The following is a 24,669-nucleotide window of genomic DNA, read 5'->3' as shown; positions in this document are numbered from 1 at the left end:
TGAAACAAATGTTGTACAAGACAGTCTCTTTAATACCAGGAAAGTTAAAGGTGTTACAAAAATGAATGTTGATGTTATATACTGTATTATAAATACTTACTGTCTATGGCCCTGAACCTGAAAACATGGCACAGCTTAACACTCATAGTAGTCCCACTGAATTCAGTAGGACTACTTACATTAATGAAGTTAATGTACATGTGTATGACTCTGCATTCTGGAGCCTACATAAATTATATAAAAAAGTTTTATTTAATTGTGCCGTTATTCTTGAGGGTTAAATCTCTTTTTTAACATTAAATACCAAAAAGCATGAAAAGCTTCACCAAGTGCAAGCATGGTGCTAAACAAAGAATTTAGCTCTTGAGGCTGTGTAACAGCTGGATTACATAAACATTTAAGAATTGCTGCTAAAATATCTGTTTAAAAAATCCTAAAACATAACAATTGCAGTAAGGCACCTTACTTTATGTACTGTAACTTCTGTTTTCTACTTTTGCAGTATGTTTATTGTCATCTAATTTAACAAAAGAGCAAAATGAGTTTTTATGTACTCATGAAATATAGTTTAATACATCTAACAGACCATGTAAAGAATGAAACTAATTATTTAAAAAAACCTCATTTGAAGGATACAAAAGTACAAGTACGTAGCTTTCCCACGTATTAGTCAAGTGAGTACTTTGCCAGTGAGCCACAGGTGTGCAGCACTAGGGGTAGATGAAAACAAAAGTGAATGTGAGGGGCCTTATGACATATATATCTATAATAAATTTGTCCCAGGGTGCATTCATTGTGTAATATATACATTCTTACTCAGAACTTTAGAAATACATAAACAGGCAACCATGGTTTTATTCATTATAGTTTCCACATAGAAGTTTTCCCCTGAAAAGTTGAGGAGAGTATGTGTGGCAGAATATGAGTTAAGAGGTGTATTCTCCATCAGTAAATCAGGACATAAATCACCTCTACCCCCAACACAGACGCATCAAAATATTGATTAGTATGGTACTCTCTATATATGTTAAAGATTTAATTTGTTAAACCAGGTGACATTGCATTACTCTTTGATACATTTTGTGCTCGGTAAGCTGCAAGTGTTGGATGTACTCATGGTACTGAATACGTTTACACACTTTCTTTTACCAAAATCCAAACCCTTGTTTAAAAAAAAAAAAAGACGACGACGACTTTCTCAAGTGCTACTTTTTTTTGCCTACCCTTGCTCACAAATAGTGTCATGTTTTACAGCATAAGTGTGGTGGTGACCCGAATAATATTGAAACTACTGAGTAGGGTTCTATTTATTGCACTGTAATAAATGATTAAAGTGACAAATACTGGAAACAAGAGACCCAGAACCACTTTTGTTCGGTATTCTAAAATCCTTAGCATAAAAAGGATTTGGGTGAGAAAGAGAGAAAATGCAATACTTAGCATGGGGATCTGCCACCCAAAACCTTTAAAATAATATTAAAACACATTTAATATCCTTCCCTCTTTCCCCCACAGACATTTTAAAGCACATTATGTTAATTCAACACCAGCAGTAGGTAGTTTAAGTCTAATATTTAGGCCTAGTAAAATAAAAATCAAAACTATTTGGTTTTGGTTAAAAGTTATTGGCAGAAAAAGTTTTCAGCGGGCATTTAAAAATTTCCCCTTCAGTGCTTGCAACCAAAACAACTGAGCATCATTTTGCTCAGATTAAGGACTGAAGGATCTGGGCTCTGATTTTTGGGTAGACAGGTTTCCTGCAAGCAAATCATTTGTACTATCACTCAGTGGTTTACTTTGCAGCATTTTGCATTATGTCGTTTTTTCTGTATTACCAAGAATTCTATGATCCCTGAGATCTGTTCACAAAAGTTATATTTCCAGACTACAGAGCAGGGCCTCAGAATGTGGCTGTCTGATTCACCAAGAAATGAATTGGTCTGTAGAAGCCATTCAAAAATAAAAAAGCTGAGGACTGACTAGTTCTTTCCACATCAAGCAATGAATTATTTTGTAAAGTACTTCAACTCTCTTCTGTGGCTGAACATTTACTTACAGAACAAGATATCTGAAGTATCTTACTGGGTGGCCACAGATGGTGAAATGGGCTGGGTTTAAGTACTTCCATATTAAGTGGGTTGATATGTGTAATGTATGTAATAGGTATAATACTGAAGATGGAGTGGGAAACTCTATGAGCATGCTCAGTCATATACTTTAGATATTACTGGCGGTTTCCCAATTGCCATAAAATCCTTCAAAGTAGGAGTGCTGCAAAATACCTAATGCAAGTCTTTGTGGCTGTTGAAATAGAACACAATTTTTTTTTTCAGTGACGATGCAAGAGAGCTATGGAACTTCAGTGTACTATGAGCAATAGAATCTAATTTTTTTCTCAGAAGAGCTCTGGTTTTATGTCTAATTCAGCATTCATTTAAAGTAAACATTTTCTTCATCTGGCTAAAATATAAAACCTAATTTAGACAAAGTAAAAAGTAGAGGTTTTTCATTATAGCAGTTGAGAATGCCACAAAAGAGACTTCTTCACAGATACATATCACATCTTTTTATTTTTTCACAGTGTGTAGGGTATTATATACTGTGCTGAATATATACTGCACACCACTGAGCCCAATCTTGCTATCTTTGTGTTTATCATGTTTGTTGCAATCAGTAAGGTGTGCTCCATGGATAACTGGTGAAAGATCTGCTATTGTGTGGTGAGATTGTAAAATCTTGCATTCTTTGATTCATACCTTCCAAAGGAGCCCACAACATAACGCTGAGTAATATTTTAACATTTTAGATATGTATATGCTTCAGTAGGCTGTACATGGGGAAGCAGCTGTAGAATACGAAAATCTGTTGGAATCAATATCCTTTTGAGAAGGTATTTTTAAAATATGATAGCTCAAGGTAGAGCAAGAGGTCACAGATTATGATTTAAGTGCAAGACAGAACTCTACGGGGAAACCTGGCACCAAGTAACAGCCTTCTCTGTTGTATATCATCACAGTAGTGCTATTGACTGCAATGGGGTTATTTGCGCAAGTAGTAACTCTTGTGCATAATTTTTTGCTGGATTGAATCCTTAGTACGTACTCTGATTCAGAGATTCTTAATGAACAATATTTTATATATGTCTGCCATGTACCTCTGTGCACACACCCACTTATAAAACAGATGCATGTTTTCTCTCTCCTTAGCTGAAGCTAATCAGGCAATAAAAGAAGACACTTTGATTCTCAAGATTGGCTCTGTCTCTATGGCTCCCCAGGCTGACAACCCTCTTAGCAGAGCTGTACTCAGAAAAGATATTTACCAGTAAGCATTTTTCTTATATCTAAACTCACAAATATTTCATTTGTAGGGGAAGTTAATTGATCAATAAAACTTGGTCCATGCAGCCTGTACAAGTACTTTTGATATTCAAAACCAGGTATTTTTTATTTTCTTCACTTGCAGGCTTTTAAATCAATTCAGACATATCAAGTATTTCTGTGAAGTGTTGATGCATAACAGAATTTAAATGTCAAGTCATTATGAAAGTAAAGATCACAGATGAAAGCATTTTAAGAGACTTGGTTTTATGTAGCGAAAACTCAGATCACCTAAGAAGAAAAGGGACTGTTTGTAACTAGCATAGCTCTTAATAGCAGTGTAGTGTGAAAGTGATAGATATTCACAATGTAAATGGTAAACACACATTCAAAATTCAGGACTGTTGATGTCATGTGGATCAAAGCTGTAAAGGAGAGCAAATTCTAAAGAGACATTTCACAGTAAACACATTTTCTGCAAAAATGTCATGCTCTGGATTGTGTCATTGAGTATGTGCAAACCTCACTAATTATATGTAGGCAGCAAAACTGGCAAACATATGTAATCAACATGATAAAAAATAATGTATGATATTTAGTAGAGTTGGCTCTGATGCCAGACATGAAAGTATGGTTGCAAATAATACCAGGTGAGAAAAGTTACAGAAATACAGATGAACAAGTGTCTTATACTTCCTGTTGGTCTGTTTCTCAGATGTGGCAATATTTTTGTTTGAAAAGTGCTTCATACTGCACTTCAGCATAAGTTACAAACATGAAAATCCTTTCCCAGCAGTAAAACATTTACTGCTTAGAAAATGACAGCAATTTTACTTTGTCAAGTGTAGGAACTTTTAGGATGGCAGGAGACCATGAAATTTCTCCAGCTCCTTGTCTCTTCTGTTCATCGAGAAATTATAAGGCAGTCTTTTTTTCTCCAAATACTTGTCAAATTTCCATTTGAAAATATTTGAATTATTATATTTGCTCATATGTTTGTCACTAGTAGCTTATTCCTTATATTAAATGGGCTGTGACTATTATCACATTAGGATCCCTTCTGTGAAAGTTCTTTGTGTCCTGTTGCCAGTGACTGCTTTCAATGAGGAGGTCTGAACCAGTTCCCACTCTCTCACAAATGTACTGGCTTCTGTCTCCGTGGTTCCTCCGATCTCACAATCCCTCCCCCCCCCCAAATTAGTTTGTGAGGAGCAGAACCAAAACTACATCCTACTGTCCTTCCCTTCCTCTGTTCCTGTCCTATCCTATCTAAAAACTATTTTAAAAAATTCCCCTAGCATAAATTTGAACCTGCAAGATCTAGTTTCAATAATGTAATCTCCAGTGCTGTCTCTTACAGTGGGCATGTGGCACTCCTTACATAGACATTAAAGACTAAATGGGCCAGATTTTTAGCTGGTGTAAATTGTCATAACTCCACTGAAGTCAGTGAAGCTATACCAATTTATACTAGCTGAGAATCTGGTCCAGTGCTCTTGCATCTGTAGGTGCAGTACATCACATTTCCAGAACTAGTTCAGTCCAATGATTAGGGTCCTGAAGCTTTCCTTTAAGTTGGTGGTTTATAATGCACTAGACCAATGGTCCTTTTCATTTGTGGACCTCTGAAAAATTTTGAATGGAGGTGCGGACCACTTTGAAAATCTTAGACATAATCTGCAGATCTGCAAGGGTCTGCAGACCACAGGTTGAAAACCACTGTTCTATGTTAACGGGAACTTTTCACATACTCCTTAGACATAGTCTGTAGATCCCCAGAGGTTTGAAGACCACAGGTTGAAAACCACTGCACTAGACTAGCTTTTGGCAACATATATTTGGTTCTCTCAGTTCTACGACTTAGAGTGTTGTTTTTGTTTTGTGCTGCTAAGTTTTTAGATATCTTTTTAAATATGTTTTTTCTAACAAGCAAGTCATTAAAAAGCCCAGATACAATACAACAGACTAAGGGAATTTGAGGTAAAATTGGGTAGGACGGAGAGAAGTGTTGGATCACAAACATCCTCTAGCTATCTGACTGTCACTGATTAAATCATTGACCCTATACGCAGTGTCACACTTCTCAGTGCAGTAATGTTCTCCTCAGCAACATCTGCAGTCTCCAGCAGTTTTCCCATATCTGCTTCATTCACTCTCAATCTTATTTCACAACATAGGTGAAAGGCATATCTTTTCTCTCTTAATTATGCAATTATATTATTGACAACAATTTTTAAAAATCTTTTGGGGCATAATTTTCATAAAGGAAATGACGGGCAACAAGGGATGAATCACTTGATGACTGCCTGTTCTGTTCATTCCCGCTGGGGCATTTGGCATTGGCCACTGTCGGAAGACAGGATAGTAGCCTAGATGGACCTTTGATCTGACCCAATATGGCCGTACTTATATTCTTAAGGACACTTGGCAAAATTATAGCATGAGATTCCAATCCTGCTTTTCTTTAAAAAATGTTTTGAACTGTTGAGGCAAGCCATAGCAAATTTCACGCTATCAAAATAAATGAAGTAATTTTTAACATCAAAAGTTTTAGAATGCCAGCTTTGTGGCACAGTGGTAAATTTTCTGCATTTCTAATTCGAAGTTCAGGATTCAGTCTGTGTTCCTATGCATGACATAGATTTGGGAGCATTGTGGCGAGGATATACTCAGTCTTCATTCAACAGTAGCAGGGGCTAGAATTCAGAAGGGAGCTCATTTCAAAACTCTTGTTAGAAAGGAGGATAATACAAAGACTTTGTATAATTAGGGCATGGGTGGAAGCTAGAAAAGAATAAAAGTAAGGCATTTATGATTATGTTGGTTCAGCTTCAGCCCTCTGCTGCTCAGAGACTAGATTTCATTACCTGACCAGGATTCTCACAATCTGGAAGGGCCACAGCCTATGGGGAATAGTGTTAGATGACAACTGTGTGTAACTGGGGAATCCAGATGTTAGTCAGGGGTTGTCAAAAAGCAAATGAAAACAACAACCTCATAAAACTTAACACACACGTTTTGTTTAAAAATGGATAATAAATATCATTTTCAACATATGTAACGTAGTGTCCATTATAGAACATTTAAAAATATAAAAAGTCTGTTGAGTACTGGAGATTTATCTGCTGCAGAATCTTAATAATCCCAACATGGCTTCTTCCCCCTCTTTCCATCCTTCCCCCGCTTCAATTTATTACTACTGTTTTTAATAGAATGTAAGAAAATAAATCATTGTCTGAACCACTGTCTTTACAGTGTTATAGGAGTGCGGACACACAGCCTTTTAATTTGTGGTCTCACTTTGGTTTAAACAGTCTTCTGTTTAGGTCTGTGCTGCAACCACATGGAATTAGTGTCATTTTTTGTAGTGTTCCTCATGAAGAAGAATTTTCTCCTCACATTTAGAAACTCTCCTTATTGGAAAAGAGCTTTCTTGTTTAACTTGGAGAGAAAACTAAATTCAAAAAAGCGATCATGGAGAAGCAACTCACCCTGAAAGTTTGGATGCAAACATCTCCCCACGTGAATACTGGCATTTAGCAAGCAACATAATTAACAAGATGACTCTATTTTTATTTTACCATATAAAACAGAGATCCCAAATTAATGATTTCCTCTCAAAATATTTTATCTTTAATATACTTACATTGCAGAAATGTAGGGTTTAATTTCTTTTAAACCAATTAATGAGATACAACAAATAGGATAAATTTGCCATAACACCAAAAAGCAGACTCTTTAAAATAGGTATTATTATACAATTTGCTGCCTCCAAAAAGGGGGCAATGCCTGCTTTTCCTCTGAGATACATGTGTGTGAGAGGATGGGGGGGTTGTTTGTTTTTTAAGATTTCTTATGAATTTCTGGTGTCTGCATTCCAGCTCATAAAGTTTTGCCCTTTAAGAAAATGGCCACCATCTCCCATTACTGTCAATGGGACTGAAGCTACAGGGTGCTCTAAGCTGGACAGCATGGCATAACCTTTATAGATGTCAGAAGAAATGAGGGAGAATGTATATAGGCAATAAATTGGGGGGGACAGGACTGGGAGTGAGAATGTGAGTGCAACCGCTGCCTATCCCATATATAGAGAACAATAAACAGAGATAGAATGGCAACTCCCTACACCTTTAGGGAATAGGACAGGGTAAGTTGAGATCCCTCCAATCAGTGAACAGGAAGGCCATATATTTGTGCATGTATTAAAGATTTAATTTTGACCTGTCTGATAACACAGTTTAGAGTGGGAGACTTTTCCCTGAAGATGAAGGGAATCTAAGACTGTTGAAAAACGATGTGATTTATTTATTTTTTAAAGACCACATCATTTACTGGTGTCTGACTCATAATTTTTAAATTCATGGAATTAGCAACACTGACTTGATCTTGTTACTCAGACTCTGTGGTGAGTTTAGGATATGTTTCAAAATATTAGTATGTAATACTTTATGTTGGAATTTATTAAATACAAAATTGTGGGTGGTGATTATGACTACTACAAAAAGCAAAAACAAACATGGAAAATGCTTTAGATCTACTTCACAATTACTTGTCATATGGAGACTGATTTATTGAGAGAGCCTTTCTTATTGGGACCTTCCCCTCTGAGACCAACCAAGAGCACCAGTACTAGAGGATCCCCCTCCTCTGCCAAATAGGCTAGGGGAAGCAGGGAAGGAGTTCTTGGGATGAAACCAGCTCTCAGGAGCAGCAGGAATTTTCCTCACTCCCTTGTTCCTATTTACTCACCTTCTTCTTCAAGAGATGTCCCTGTGGATGCTCCACTTCAGGTCAAGGTGCATCCCAGCGCCTTTGATCGGAGGTTTCTACAGCAGTACCCCTACGGGCTGTGCACGCACTGTACCTGCCTCTCGAGCTGTCAGTGTTCTAATAGCGCGCGCACTGCCCGGGCTCCTGGGTTCCTTCTCTACCGTCCCCGGCTAGAGACGGAGTTCAGCAGGGCTCTTTGACATTAGCTAGTTAGTTTGTTTCTCAGTTTAGTTAAATAGTTTCAGTCATTAGAGTTATTACTTAGATAAGTTATATTAACTGTTACATTTATTTCTTTAAAAAAAGAAAAAAAAACCTCCGCGGTTTCGGACATGCCTGTCTCCCCAGACTGCAAGAGATGCGTCTCCTGTAAGGATGCCATCCCCATCTTGGACGGGCAGTCACAGTGCATACGCTGTTTAGGGGAGTCTCATGTACCCCAAAAATGCGTCCACTGTGACAAATTGAAAGCGTGGACCCGCAAGGACAGGGAGTTCAGGCTTAAAATGCTGCCCCCAGAAAACTCCCTCAGACCTGCGTCTGACCCTGGCCAGCAAACCTCTGTGACACCCTCCAGAGGCAAAGCAAAAGCAAAAAAACGGCCAGCTTCCTCTCCCCTCATGAGCCGTTTCTCAGGGAAAAAGTTAAAACCGGCTCTCCGATCTCTGATAACTCCAGCTCCATGGCTCAGCACCTTCAACGAGGCTCAGGGCTTCCAGTTGCCCATCTCTTTCAGTTCTCCTTCGGCCACCTCTGTTACTACGGTGCCAAGAGCTGCCATGGTCCCAACGGTACAAGCGGCAGCTGCGGCAACGTCCTTTAATCTTGCGGCTCCGCTTTTCCAGCTGCCGCTCTCAGCACCGACCCCCCTGAGCTCTCCAGCCTCCTTTGCTGTGCCTACCTCAGGGGCTCCTACTCCGCGGAGCCAGCTTTTGCCCCTGGGACACCCTTCAGTGCACCAGCAGCTGCCCCAGCAGACTCTGCCTCTGCCTCTACCAGCTACACCAGCACTGACTCCTGCTCAGTTAGCTCCACCGCAGTTTCTACAGCCAGAGGAATTAAGGGTGTCCCATGCTCCTGACTCTCCTCTTCTTGGCATCAGTCTCTCACCGAGACCTTTAGCACCCTACCTTCAGTACTCCCCTACTACTTCAAGCCCCTCCAATAAGGTGTGGGAGGATGAGGAAGAGGAATACGATGAACAGATGATTTCCTCTCAATACTCTCCCCAGATTCAGTTACCTGCAACTGGGAGACACATTACAGCACGATCGCCATATCTTCATGGCTATCCACACTGGTATGGAAATCCCTGGAAGGGACCACCTATGCCTCCCCCAGGGCAATGGCCACACTGGGGTTCATGGACCTACACCACACCACACTCGGGTGTTCCGTAGGCTCCCCGGAGGAAAGCTGTCAGCCCCTCCCCACTGATGGTTTACACTGAAACTCAGATAAGAAACCCTTCCTCTGTAACATGGGCCATGGGTCACTTGCTGGAGGATTCTCTGCTCCTTGAAGTCTTTAAACCACAATTTGAGGACTTCAATAGCTCAGACATAGGTAAGAGGTTTTTCGCAGGAGTGGGTGGGTGAAATTCTGTGGCCTGCATTGTGCAGGAGGTCAGACTAGATGATCATAATGGTCCCTTCTGACCTTAGTATCTATGAATCTAAGACCTGAAGTGGCTGCCACGCCTGCAGAGGACACTGCACCACACACCTCCCCTACAGCCATAACACCACAAGACGCCACGATGTCCCCCCCCATCACCTCCCACTTCCGATGAGCTCACTCACTTTCAAGAGTTGTTTAAAAGAGAAGCAGAGGAGCTCAAGATTACCCTGGAGGAGGTACCTGAAACACACCATGAGCTTATGGACATCCTGCAAGCTACGACCTCCTCCAAAATAGCCCTACCAATTAATGGGGACATTATGGAACCTGCTAAAACTATTTTTCAGATCCCTGCCATAATAACCCTCACTAACAAGAGATTGTACCGCAAATATTTTGTCCCATCTAAGGATTCTGAGTTCCTATTTTACGCACCCCTCACCTAATTCGCTAGTGATCGACGTGGCCAATCAGAAAAACAAATATCAACACTTCCGGTCCACTCTATCGGACAAAGATAACAAGAGACTGGACTCTTTTGGCCGCAAAGTGGATTCTTCTTCCACTTTGCAATTTAGAGTAGTGAACTATGCGCTCTTAGCAAAATATGACCACAAAAATTATGCTAAGGTAATGCAATTTATTGGTGATGTGTTGGAGGATAAACGACAACAGTTTAAAGCAGTGGTGTCCAAGGGCCAGTTCATATCCCGGACACTCTTCAAACAACCCTTGATGCTGCGGACGCAGCTGCCAGATCCACAGCCATGACCATCGTCATGCAGCGGACCTCATGGATTACTTCTTCCTTCTTTCTGAAGGAGATACAGAATACGGTTGAAGATCTCCCCTTCGATAGAGACAAGCTCTTTGCCTCTACGACCAATGAGGTCCTTCACTCCATGAAGGACTCCCGGGCCCCACTCCGATCCTTAGGCATCCAAACACCTGCCTCAAAGAAGAGACAATATCGATATCAGCCATACCAACAATCGTGTTACCATACCTTTGCAAACATGCACCTTTAAGACAATATGATACACAACAACAACAGTGATATACATCTAAGAATCAACGATGTTGCCCCCCACAAGCAATGGCGACCCACCGTCCTCACCCAAATAAACAAATCTGAAGTCTTGGTTGAAGGTATAGAAAACCTCTCACCCTCTCCAGCACAACTCCAATCAACCATTTTTGGGACATCGTTTGCATCCATTCCTGGCCAACTGGCAAACCATCACTATGGACAGATGGGTCCTGGAAATTATCAGATTGAATTATGCCATCCCCTTCCTCTCCTTACCTCCCTCCCACCCACCCTCCCACCCCATCCCTCTTCAGGGACCCCTCTCACGAACAATTGCTCTGTCAGGAGGTACAACATCTCATACATCTTGGAGCAATAGAGGAGGTACCCCCTCAAGACAGAGGGAAAGGGTTTTACTCCCACTACTTCTTGACAGAAAAGAAAAATGGCAGTTGGTGCCCCATCCTCGATCTTCGACGGTTGAACAAGTTTGTCAAGAAACAGCAATTCTGAATGGTTATTCTCCCAACGATAATTCCGATGCTGGAGCAAGGAGATTGGTTTTCAACCCTCAACCTCCAAGACGCATATTTCCATGTCTCTGTCCACCCTGCCCATCAACATTTCCTCAGGTTTGCTGTGGCAGAGCAACACTACCAATACAAAGTCCTCCCATTTGGCCTCTCCACCGCACCACGTGTCTTCTCCAAGGTGCTAGCAGTTGTAATAGCACATCTCAGGAAAAAAGGAATCCTCAGATTTCCTTACATGGATGATTGTCTCCTCAAGTCTCCCACTCAGTTAAAAGCAAACCACGCAACTCTTGCAACCCTTCACTGCTTCCGCATGTTGGGCCTTCAAATAAACAAAAACAAATCTACCTTACAACCTACCCAACAAATCGACTTCATCGGCACTCACCTCGATTCCACCACCAGTCTTGCATCTCTCCCACAGGACAGATTCCACACAATGAGCATCCTTATTGCCCAGATACATGCCAGCCCACAGACTACAGTCCAAGACTCCCTATAGCTCTTAGGACATATGGCTGCTTGCACATTTGTGGTCGCAAACGCTCGCCTGTACATGCGATGCCTTCGGGGTTGGCTAGCCACAGTATACAAACCAAACAAGCACAGGCTAAACAGATTCCAAACTATGCCCCAGAAAGTCATGGACTCACTTCTCTGGTGGACCTCTCCCATCAACCTCTGCACCAGGATTCCCTTCCGACAAGATCCGTCTTCAATTACCATCACCAGAGATGCATCCCTCACAGGATGGGGAGCACACATCAGCCATCTCACCACTCAGGGTCTCTGGGCCACTTCATAAAGCAAGCTTCACATAAATTTGCTAGAGCTCCACGCCATATGCAATACCTGCCTCCATTTCCTTCCCATCATCCAAAATCACCAAATTCGAATCATGACCGACAATATAGCATGCATGTTTTATGTCAACAGACAGAGGGGAGCCCGATCACACTTCCTCTGCACAGAGGCGGTAAAACTTTGGAACTGTTGCCTTCAACACAACATCCATATCTCCGTCTCATACCTGCCAGGTTCTCAGAATACCACTGCAGATGAGCTCAGCCGATCGTTCCCCATACAGCACGAGTGGGAACTCAACAACACCATTCTTTCCAACATTTTCCAGACCTGGGGTTATCCCCAACTGGATCTATTTGACACAGCAACACCAGTTGAAACCCAGCATAAAAGAGAACAGCAATTGAGAATCTCCCATTATTTTTTATTATTATTCATTATAATGTTGGCAGAACTGAACTTCTCTACAAAATGCACTGTACCATGTCAGTTTATCTGCTGGCATGTCCGGGGAGGGGAACCATAGCTCTGTCTATTTCCTCTCCTACATATCCTGCCTCTATCTGCTTATGGTAGAGAAATATCAGATATACAGTGCCCTGCTTCCCCCAGCACCAACTTCCAGGTAGTGTGTACTGGGGAATGGGCTTAGCTATTTTTGCATAATCACATGGGATCAGGACCCATTCCAGTTCTAAATCAGAACTGTACTAGGTGCTGCACAAACACATACAAAGACCTTACCATTGAAGAAACTGTGACCCAGTCCTAGAATGAGTAGATTAAAACAATGTGTTGTGCATGTAAATATTTCATATTGCTCCATTAAATGTCTTGTCAAGTCTAGGAAAGAAAGAGTGACCAGGAGCATGGAGAGTACAGACTCTTTGAAGGCAACTGTGAAAAGGCCTAGCATTTAAGGTGCCAAAGATCTCCAGTGAGACTATGAAGTAACTGGAAGTTTAGTGCACTCATCACATCTAGGGGATCATTGGGTCCGTAGTTGGTCAATAGGGAATTCCCCATCATTTTCAAGATCTAAGCTTCTCATTCATATCGTATGCTAATCCTTAAAAGTCCAGATTCATGTGTTCCGTGGTCACTTCCAAATGCAGATCTTTCACAAAACAAAGCAATCCTAAGCCAGTTTCAATTTGTGAATGTAATATGGAATTCTTAAAGGAAAAAATTACATATAAAGTTTTAATAGTTGGGAATAGCTCCATATTACTTGATAGTTTTGCTGAAAATCTTTCATCAACACAGTTTGTCTTCTTTTGTAAATGCAATACACCATTCATTGTCATTTTTTTCATTATCTGTTCTCCCTTCTTTCCCATTTTTTCAAGTATCAAACATTTAATAAAACAATAATGCTTAGTTGTTAGATTAAATATCTCCTATACCTTTTGTTTTAAGGAGCTTTGTTTAAAATGTATATGCAATAGTCATGTAGTAATCAGAATTGATTAATGAAAATTCTTTAATTAAAAAAAAAATACTATTTAACTTTCATGTGTTTGCGCCGATAGCACTGGAGTAAAGGAGGGAAAGAGAGATAAATGGGTTTCTGACAGAAAGTAAATATGTTGCCAAAACGCTGGATGGAAATCTGTTCTCTCTTTCAAATGTGGTTTGGAAAACGAAATGCATTTCTAATGTTTTCCAACAAGCACACAATTTTCTAAGCATGTAGTCATCAGCCGTATTATCTGGCTCAGTTTTGATACTACTATGGGCTACATTTATGTCATAAAATCATACCTGTTGATGAGCAATTTGCAGAACACTCTCTCTTCTGACCACAATATGAGCAATAGTGTACCCTTGTAGCCTTTTATTTATCATTTTTTTGTAAGACCAAGTAACACAGCTGAAATCATTTTTCTGATTTAAAAGTTTGATATCCAAATATCTGAATGTAACTTAAGAAGTGCAATTGAGACACATAGTTCTTGCTTTAGTGGTTGATTATTTTATAAAAACTTTCACCTTATTTTCCTTTGAGCTCTAAAGTTTGGAATATTTAAATAAAAGTTTTTGTAAGTGAACAAAGAATTTACCAAGCTCTAAAGAAGGATAAAGAAACAAGCTGTTACACTACTGCTGGATGAACGTTGAAATGCAATCATTTAAAAATATATACAAAAAGGATTCTTGGTGGAAACAATATCAAGTCAGTAAAAAATTCACAGCTTTTACCACAAGATACTAGGAAAATGAAGTTTTTAAATAAAATCTAGGTATGTCATTTTGTTTAGCTCTCTACTGCAGAGGTTAGGTTAGTGTCTTTTAAAAAATCATATAGGTAAAAGATATGTACAAAACCTAATCTTATTAAATATATTTTCAATATTTTGTTAGGAAATATTTGATTTATAGCCTACAAGAAATTAAAACATGAGAGAAAGAGATTTGCTCTTTATTTTCTTCCCATTTTATAGTCTTAAATTGCTAAAGTGGTTGTTTTGTACTCTTTAATTAGCGTCCTTTGTTAGTAGAATTTCAGATTTTTACACAGTAATTTTTCTCTTAAAATATTTTAAAGAAATTTCACTATAAATTTTAATTCACAGTTGCAATAGCACAAGTTCTAATTTATTTGCAAAGCCTTGATTGATTTTTAAGATATTTAAATCAAATAAGTTATTTAAATTATCTTGATTTCAATCATTCCACTCTGTTATACCACTTGAATTTATGCTTGTTTATAAATATCTTTTATGGAAATCCTTCTTGTTCTTAGTTTCTAGAAAGATTCATGATTATTCCCTCTACAGCTGTTATGTAAAGAAAAGTTGCCCTGCTCTTTTAGAGTCTTACAGTGTCTCATAGATTCATAGCTATTAAGGTCAGAAGGGACCATTATGATCATCTAGTCTGACTTCCTGCACAATGCAGGCCACAGAATCTCACCCACCCACTCCTGCGATAAACTTCCCACCTATGTCTGAGCTACTGAAGTCCTCAAATCATGGTTTAAAGACTTCAAGGAGAAGAGAATCCTCCAGCAAGTGACCCATGCCCCATGCTACAGAGGAAGGCAAAAAACCTCCAGGGCCTCTTCCAATCTGCCGTGGAGGAAAATTCCTTCCCAACCCCAAATATGGCAATCAGTTGAACTCTGAGCATATGGGCAAGACTCACCAGCCAGATACCCAAGAAAGAATTCTCTGTAGTAACTCAGATCCCACCCCATCTTCATTTTCTATACTAATTAGAGTGGCTCAAGATGTCTGTCTCAGCCATTGTACCAGTAAAACATTCAAATATTTTGATAGCATTACATGGAAACTCCATTCCTAATTAGCACTGGCACTTCTGAGGTCATTGTAAAAGTTATTAATTTGAAAACATCAGTGGAAATTAATTGTAAAATTACAGCTAAACACTGCCCATTTTATTTTGGATATCTAGCTTGTTAGTTTCCAATACCAAAAGCTATCCAAACCTACAGAACGAATTTCACTAAACTTAAATTGTATATTTCACTTTTATTTTGGACTTTGCGTTTTTAATTATGAAGTTGATTGGAGAATACAATACCATTTGTTTAATTGAACTAAATGTAATAGAATAAATCTCCCCTCCTCACGTTATGGCTGGTAGAAATAAAAAAAAATTCAGAAAGGATAATACTTCAATCATTTTCTGTCTCCTACTTGACCCCAAACACTTGCTTCAAAACTGCGAGTACCCTCTCCACAAATCATTTTTCCTCTGAGTGGATTGAATTTTATTTGCAAATACTTGCTGAGTGTCAAGTATCAGAGAGGTAGCTGTGATAGTCTGCATCTGTAAAAACGGCAGAGTCCAGTGGCACCTTATAGACTAACAGACGTATTGGAGCATAAGCTTTTGTGGGTGAATACCCAAATTTTAAATTTTCACTTGCAAATATTCATGTATAGTAAATTTTATATTTGCTTCATGTGCATATTCCAATCCTGGAACAAAAACATTATATGACTTAGTAATCATTGCTGCTCACAAGGAAGCCACGTTAAACAAAACTTATGACTTTCTTTCAAATAATTTTCAGTTAATGGACAGTCTCCAATCAGAGATAAGGTTAAATTTGTCAGTTATGTTATTTGTTACAAATTGTTTGCTCAGCTCTCCTAGTAACTCTCCATCTAAGAATGTTTTTTATAAAACAACTGAAAAAATTTAAAAGGACCTTACCCTTTTAAAAAAAAAAAAGAGCTTCAATAATGTATTGTTGCTTTATTGTCTTTGAATCTCAAATTGCTTTTTTTAAACTCTCCTAGTTTCCAATTTACATTTTATCTGCCATAGTTTGTTCCTGTCTTTTGACTTCACTTGGTCAGGATTTCTGTTTTCTGAAAGATAAGCCTTTTCTGAGCCTCTGATAGTGTGGTTGATGTGATTAGGCCCTATGATGGTGTCCCCTGAATAGATATGTGGACACAGTTGGCAACGGGCTTTGTTGCAAGGATAGGTTCCTGGGTTAGTGGTTCTGGTGTGTGGTTGGTGGTGTGTAATTGCTTCAGGTTGGGGGGCTGTCTGTAAGCAAGGACTGGCCTGTCTCCTAAGATCTGTGAGAGTGATGGGTCATCCTTCAGGATAGGTTGTAGATCCTTGATGATGCGTTGGAGAACTTTTAGTTGGGGGCTGAAGGTGATGTCTAGTGGCGTACTGTTATTTTCTTTGTTGGCCCTGTCCTGTAGTAGGTGACTTCTGGGTACTCTTCTGACTCTGTCAATCTGTTTCTTCACTTCCGCAGGTGGGTATTGTAGTTGTAAGAATGCTTGATAGAGATCTTGTAGGTGTTTGTCTCTGTCTGAGGGGTTGGAGCAAATGTGGTTGTATCGTAGAGCTTGGCTGAAGACAATGGATCATGTGGTGTGGTCTGGGTGAAAGCTGGAGGCATGTAGGTAGGAATAGCGGTCAGTAGGTTTCTCGTATAGGGTGATGTTTATGTGATCATTGCTTATTAAGCACTGTAGTGTCCAGGAAATGGGTCTCTTGTGTGGACTGGTCCAGGCTGAGGTTGATGGTGGGATGGGAATTGTTGAAATCATGGTGGAATTCCTCAAGGGCTTCTTTTCCATGGGTCCAGATGATGAAGATCTGGCATCATCTCAGGCATTGGCACCCTGTCAGCAGGATTGTCTGGCTATGTAGACTCCCTCCTCAGGCCCTATGCTACCAGCACTCCCAGCTATCTTCGAGACTCCACTGACTTAATTATAGTGTGTCATGAGTATTTGCTGGCCTAGATATAGCTTCTTGAACTAACATTTGTGAGTTATTTAGGAATAAATCAGGAGTAGTCTCTCAACTTGTATGGTCTAGGACCAGCTATTCAAAGAAGCAGTTGTTAAAGGTGGCTAAAAATTGCTCCTCTAAACCTTGTAGGCTACTGAGGTGACCTATTTTTTCTAGATTTAGTTGCTGAAAAATTGGTTTATTTGGATTCTTCAAAATTAAATTTTCCATTGAATGAAACATTGCCTATTGAAGTGAAAGCAAATTACTGATGAGTTTGATTATACTGCAATTCAGACAACTTTGTCATAGCATTATTGAAAAATACTCTAGTGTAATTTATAGTAAAATGGCATAATAAAGTCTGATATTGCTTAATCATATTTTACAGCATAATACATTGATTACAGTGCTGACTCTCATTTCTGTTATTGTTAAGTAAAGGTTACCACCATTTGATTGACAGTTTGTAATATTAAAGGTCAGACATAAATCACCAAAAGCACAGCAATTGTAAATGAAGGTTTCTGTAAGATACTTGCCTTTCTGTATAGTGCTTATGTACTGCCATTTATATTATATTCTATAAAAAGGTCTCACACCTGCCGGTGTTCTTACCTACCATGTGTTCTCTAAAGCCTACACAAAATCGGCAGGCTGACTTTAGAGTTTCCTTCCTTTTATGATTTTTATTTATGCTTATAATACTATTTTAACGCAGTTATTTTGTATTTGATATATGGCATATATAAAACTTGATACACGCATTTCATATAACTTCATATAAGTTGCTGCAGTGGGAGGGGGAAACAGGATTTGTTTTCTGTGTACAGTGTCTGAGATGTAGTTTAACATAATTAAATTTCTATTTCCTGACCAAAAAACTACAATTTTATTATAGTGAACCTAATTATAGTGAACCCAATTAAAATAAAATCAAAGAATCATTAGGTTAGTTTTAATTTGTTTAAAATTTTCATGTTCTGACATTATCATTTTACATACTGAAATACTTAGTACTTTAAACTTTTGCCTTGATATATATTAACTCTTAGCACAATAAATACAAATAAATATACTTGTCCTTAGTGTACTTTACTGAGGCAACAGATTTAGTCCTTTTTTTGTCTTCCTCTCACTAGCAGGAATAATGCCTCCTTCCCAGCAGCCAGGTGCATCAAACTATTTGCAAACCTTAACTCTGATGCGAGCCCTACCTCCCTTCTCAAAATATACTGTGTGTTCCATGCCATATCTTCTTGGCTTATCTCCTGATTCAACATGCTGTTTAGTAGAGTCACTGCAGATATCAGAGGGGCTCCTGAGTAGACTTTCAACTCCCATTGAAAGTCAGTCCTCTGCCCACTTGAGTGGTATCTGGTGGTGGTTGGGCGAACGTATGCTATCTTTGAGCTCCTATGGCCTGGCTCCCAGGCCACTGGGGGACGAGACCTGCTCCACATGAATCCAGGGAGGGTACTGGGCCACAGAGCTTCCAGGTTGCCTTTAATGGTGCCTTCTCTCATAAGAACATCCATACTAGGTCTGACCAAAGGTCCATCTAGCCCAGTATCCTATCTTCCAACAGTGGCCAATGCCAGGTGCTTCAGAGGGAATGAAGAGAATAGGTAATCAAGTTATCCATCCCCTGTCAGCCATTCCCAGCTTCTGGCAAACAGAGGCTAGGGACACCATCCCTGCCCATCCTGGCTAATAGACATTGATGGACCTATACTCCATGAACTTATCTAGTTCTTTTTTGAACCCTGTTATAGTCTTAGCCTTCACAACATCCTCTGGCAAAGAGTTACACAGGTTGACTGTGCGTTGTGTGAAAAAACACTTCCTTTTGTTTGTTTTAAACCTGCTGCCTATTAATTTCATTTGGTGACTCCTAGTTCTTGTGTTATGAGAAATAGTAAATAATACTTGCTTATTTACTTTCTCCACCCCAGTCATGATTTTATAGACTATCATATCCCCCCTTAATTGTCTCTATTCCAAGCTGAAAAGTCCCGGTCTCTCCTGGCCCCCATGGTTGTTTAAGTCCTATTGATTTAAGATGAGATTTTCAAAGGCACATAACTTTCCTTAGGCTTCTTTGAAAATCCCATCCTCAGCCCCTAGCTCAGTTTATTGTCCTTTCCCACCTCCCTCACCAAACAACCATTCTCTCAACCACACAATACACGTCATAGAGTCTGGAATTACTGATTTCATGTGGCTCCTGGGGCTTAAAGGAATCCGCTGCTGCTGATGCAAGAGGGCTGCAGGGACGTGCCTCAAAGTCTTAGCAATAGAAGGAGTGGACATAAGGGAAGGTTGGCTAGGCCATCCTCCAGTGACTTGGTATGCTGGCAGAGGCAGCAAGGACTCTCCTTTGTGTGGAGGATACTAGCACCTTCTTAAAGGGCTACTTCCCCTGACAAATTCCATGAAGAGCACCAACCCAGATGGTTGCTCCAGAGGAGGGAATTTGCTGGGCTACATGGCTTCCAAAGTCGTGGCTTTGCTGAATTCTGTAGCTGCTGCTACCACTATTGTTAAGTTGCAGTATTTTGGAACATTACTGTAGAGTACTGTAATACTTGATAACAGAGGGCTGCATTAGTTGGACTAGGGGAAATAACTTATTTTTAAGAGTTTAAATAGAGCAGTACCATTATGGAAGTTACTTGTATTTAATAAATGCCAGTTGGGGGAACAGTTTACTTTCCATAAAATATTTTGCTGTTTGTCTGTCCTCTTGTTTCTTATAGTTGATTTTAAAGATATGTGCTTGAACACTTATTTAAAGGATCCTTTGCTGTCATATATAGTTAAAATTGACATCCAAAGGTCTTGATTGTGGTAAGTAATTTACTCTAAAATAATTCAGAAAAGGTTTTTAAAAGCTTACTGTTACATTTTTTATATTAACTGTGAGTAAATATAATTTACATCATATTTGGTTTCAACAAATGTTTTGTTTGCTGAAAAGAATTTTCCAGAAATATTTAAAGCAGGCTTTTTTTCTTTTGTAGTATTTTTAATTATAACAGGATCTTAAGTTGAATATAATATGAGTGCTATGCTTCTGTTTCTGGGAGACCCATACCCCATTTGTAATGAGACATTTGTTAACTTCTGTATACAGCCTGTGGTTCATTCCATAAATATTTGTGGGTTCTCTGATGTCCCTCACATGGTTTTATCTATGACAAATTTATACCACAGTTCTTGAAGTGATTTGTGAATGGTTGGATTTTTGTTTTTTATTTGGGGGGTGAGGGGTTTGCATAAAATAGTTTGCTAAAATCTTTCTGTTCTATGTACAACATTTTTGTAAGCATTTCTATTTTCAGTTTTATGGACATTCAGCTGAATGAAAATAATCACATTTAATTCTATGTTCATATAGAATTTGATTCTATTGAGAAACTTGCATAGACAGCCATATATTGATTTAGTCAAGAGAAGGAGTTTGAACAAATTACTATTATTATTTGAGCAACATTCAAAGCTGTAGTAGCAAAAGTGCTCAACAATTTAGCATGGAGTTTTTATGTGACTGGGGCACCTAACTCGCACGGACTTTCAGTTGGAGTTGAGCTGCTATCTCCTGTAAGTGCTTTTGAAAATCCTACACTTAATATTCTTCTAATGTTTCAGGTCTTATTCTTCACACTGGTATCTTATCTCATTGCACTATTGATCAAGTTGATTATACAGTACTAGGGTATTGATTAAGTTAACATGCAGTATTTTTGCTGCATTTTAGGGACCATTTAAACTTTGTTTACAGGCAGAACTCTAACCCAATTACAACTTCTAAAAACATTTCATGTACTTTCTGACTGGGCTGTCAGTTGTCAGTGAGTTTTCTGTTAAGAGTACAATGGATGATACTCTTATTAATTACTGGCAGCTTCTGTTAGAGGATGGAAAAATACTGAGATAGTAGCTAGCATCATTATTGACCTATTTGGTTTGCTATAGTCTGATGTCCTCATGACTTCCAGTGGCATGGCAGCTTGGATTAAATGGCAAAAGGCATTACAACTCTGAAGGTGACATTGAACAGAACATTGCAGGAATATAGATATGTACAGATGCAAACAGTCCTTGAAGGCTACAGAGAGGACAGTTCTTAGTTGACAATGATATCCAAATTTACTTAAACCAGGGGCTAATATTATTTTTAAATGTATTTGTTATCGGCTTTATTTTTCACATGGCAAAGAAAAGCCCAGGGCTTAGAAGTCTGAGGGAAGAGTCAGCTCAGAGGAAAAGCTAAGATTTTTCAATTTTCCATCATATAAGTATATAATGATTATCCAGGAGAAATTCAAAAGTAGCTTTGTCATCATTTATCTATAGGTTTGACTATCCTAAAAGAAATTTTGATTTTCCACAGACATTGTTCAGAGCTCTCAGCTTAATTATTTAATACCTGGTATGTTATGTAAACACGTGCGTCATTAAAAAAACCACTTTTTTAAAAATCCAGAGGTCATACCATGTTCAAAATGCAACTGATCAGAATTCTATAGATTTATGTTTATTCAACTGTGCTCAGAAGAGTCTGCTTTAAATAAATACAGCAGACAGAATTAATTGTGAAGTGTTCATGTGTGTGTATTTGTGTGTGTATATATATTGTGATGGGGCAAGGCCAGATGGCTATAGAAAAGTAGTGGGAGATAGATATATTAGCTCCAGGCTAAACAAATCCCTGGTACCAGGATAAGTTAAATGGCAGCTACTCCAGGTCAATTAAGACACCTTGGGCCAATTAAGAACTTGCCAGAAGACAGGGAGAATGCTAGGTTGATTGGGACACCTGAAGCCAATCAGGGGCTGGCTGAAACTAGTTAAAAGCCTCCCAGTTAGTCAGATGGGTGCGGATGTCAGGAGTTGTGGGAGGAAGTTGTTCTGTTGGAGAAACTGAGCAGTACACACCATATCAGGCACAAAGAAGGAGGCCCTGAGATAAGGGTGAAGTGGAGCTTGAGGAAGTGGGGGCTGCTGTGGGGAAGTAGCCCAGGGAATTGTACGTGTCATGTTTCTAAAAGGTCAGCTACCATAGCTGATACTATTAGGGTTCCTGGGCTGGAGCCCGGAGTAGAGGGTGAGCCCGGGCTTCCTCTTTGCCCCTACCCCCCCTCCCCCCGATTAATCACTGAGACTGGGAGACAACAGAGACTGTGCAAGGGAGGATAACTGCTCCTCACCTCCCTCGCTGGCTTATGATGAAAATGGCTCAGTAAACTGTGACCCTTGTCTCTCTAGAGAGAGAAGGGTTATGTGGAGGGTCACAGTGAGCCTCTGAGGCTAGCTAAATCCGCCAGGAAACGCGGGACCCACAGAGACAAGGACAGAGCTTTGTCACAATATATATATTCTTTGATTGCTCTCTGCACTATTTTACTTCTGACAGAAATGCAGGACACCCAACTGCTTTTATAACCACCACAATTTCTATATATTGGGAGTTTGACAGAGCCTGTTTAGACACATGAAAATATAATCCATAATCCTAAAGGTCACTGTTGTCATGCAAGTGGGTATTCTAGCAAGTGTGGATTGGTTTTATCTGGCAATAAGTGCAACTGCAACTTACTTAAATCCAGTATTTGAAAACATCTTTGGCAGGCTTTTCATACATACTGTATAATAGCATTTAACTGATTTAGTGTGAAGGCTTTGTATTTAAATTTGGCATTCACAAAAGCAATGGTGTATTCTGAGGCTTCCTGTGGCAGGATGTAGATTTCTAAGAATATGTTGCCTCTTGCTGCCAAAAACTACCTCAACAACAGTGTTCAAAAGGTCTGTGAGTCCTACTGCTTTGAGTTGTGCTGCTTTTATGATATTGTTAACTCTTTCCCTTGTAGTTTTGCTTTACATTTTTTCCCTTGTAGTTTTGCTTGTAGTTTCCCTTGTAGTTTTGCTTTACTTTTTTTGCCTTTTTGGTTTTTACTGTAAAAAAGAACTTTTGAGGTTAGCCTTCACACTGACCACATTTGCTTAGATATTCACTTTAGAAAATGTCTTCTAAATATGTCGGAAAACCCTATCCACCTTTTAGATGTAACTATGTCAGTATGTCTTCTGCTAATATCTACAGCTCTACCACAGGTTTCAGAGTAGCAGCCATGTTAATCTGTATTCACAAAAAGAAAACGAGTACTTGTGGCACCTTAAAGACTAACAAATTTATCTGAGCATAAGCTTTTGTGAGCTACAGCTCACTTCATCGGATGCATTCGATGAAGTGTCCTATAGCTCACAAAAGCTTATGTTCAAATAAAGCTCACAAAAGCTTATGTTCAAATAAATTTGTTAGTCTCTAAGGTGCCACAAGCTCTACAACAGGTATATAGTTACTCCTGGGGGCATTCTGCGCCAAAAATTTAAAAATTCTGTGCACAATATTTTAAAATTCTGCAAATTTTATTTGTCAAAATAACGCTACATAATCATGCCAGTTTCAATTATTTTGGTAATTTATTTAAAAATACCAGTCAGCGAGTATGTCTGTAACAATACAGACACGCACAAAAACTCCCCCAGGAGTAGAGAGTTAAAGAAACCCCTATGACAACCCAGTTCCTGTTTCTCTGTCCCCGTCCCCCCGCCCGGAGCCCAGCTGGAGGACCAGACACCCACAACCCCTCCCCTGCAGAGCCCACCTACAGGCTCCCCCAGCCAATACACCAGAACCCCCTCCTTTCCAGAGCCCAGCCCCAGGGCCCCCACACCCCAGAGCACAGCTGTGGACCCGCCCTTGCCCAGACACACACCCCCAGCCCTTGAGTCCAGGGATCCAGAGGGAAGCTGGTGCTAAAACCACCAACTGGGAAAATACTTCTCAGGTCTCTAAGTGGGTTAGAACCCTTAACTTTCTACAACTTTTTCCAGCAGTCTTAAATCAATGATTTAATACTAATGACAGTTTCTCTTTCGATTTGTTAAAAAGGATAGGTTTGTCTATGGGAAAGCAAACTCATTTCCATCCCATTCAAAGCTACATCCTATTTGTTATTATGTACCTTGTGCTAAAAAGTGTGCTAGGTACTTTACAGATTAAAAAAAAAGTGGTCCCTGCCCCAAAAAGAATACATTCTAATTTTAGTCAGAATTTAGTGAGTGATTGTCCGAAACAGTAGAAAGAATATGGAAAAGAGAAGTCCAGGGGACCAGTAATAACACACATTGAAGCTCTAGCAGGAATCCCAGAAGAACCACTGATGTATTTTCAAAGAGACATCATCTCTCAAACCAGAGGCCATAAAGGAAGAGCACTTACCTTCCTTTGTAGCACTTCCCTCTCAGAAAAGCCACAGCAAACTGGAAAATGGAAAAAAATAGTTCCTGA

The 24,669-nt window shown here is 39.4% G+C and overlaps 1 protein-coding gene across 7 annotated transcripts in view; it reads left to right on the top strand.

Moving 5' to 3' along the window:
• The window catches only part of VPS13B (vacuolar protein sorting 13 homolog B), a 921,287-nt gene that overhangs the window by 609,765 nt on the left and 286,853 nt on the right, over window positions 1-24,669 (top strand). For all 7 annotated transcript variants that reach the window (XM_073330465.1, XM_073330462.1, XM_073330464.1 and 4 more), the window contains exon 30: window positions 3,207-3,324. In XM_073330465.1, the coding sequence (XP_073186566.1) occupies window positions 3,207-3,324 (118 nt within the window). The remainder of the gene's footprint in view (window positions 1-3,206; window positions 3,325-24,669) is intronic.

This window comes from Lepidochelys kempii, chromosome 2 (assembly GCF_965140265.1).
Source record: "Lepidochelys kempii isolate rLepKem1 chromosome 2, rLepKem1.hap2, whole genome shotgun sequence".
In the NCBI taxonomy this organism is placed as follows: domain Eukaryota; kingdom Metazoa; phylum Chordata; order Testudines; family Cheloniidae; genus Lepidochelys; species Lepidochelys kempii.
The sequence above is the reverse complement of the archived record's forward strand: the minus strand, read 5'-3'. Positions and strand labels throughout refer to the sequence as shown.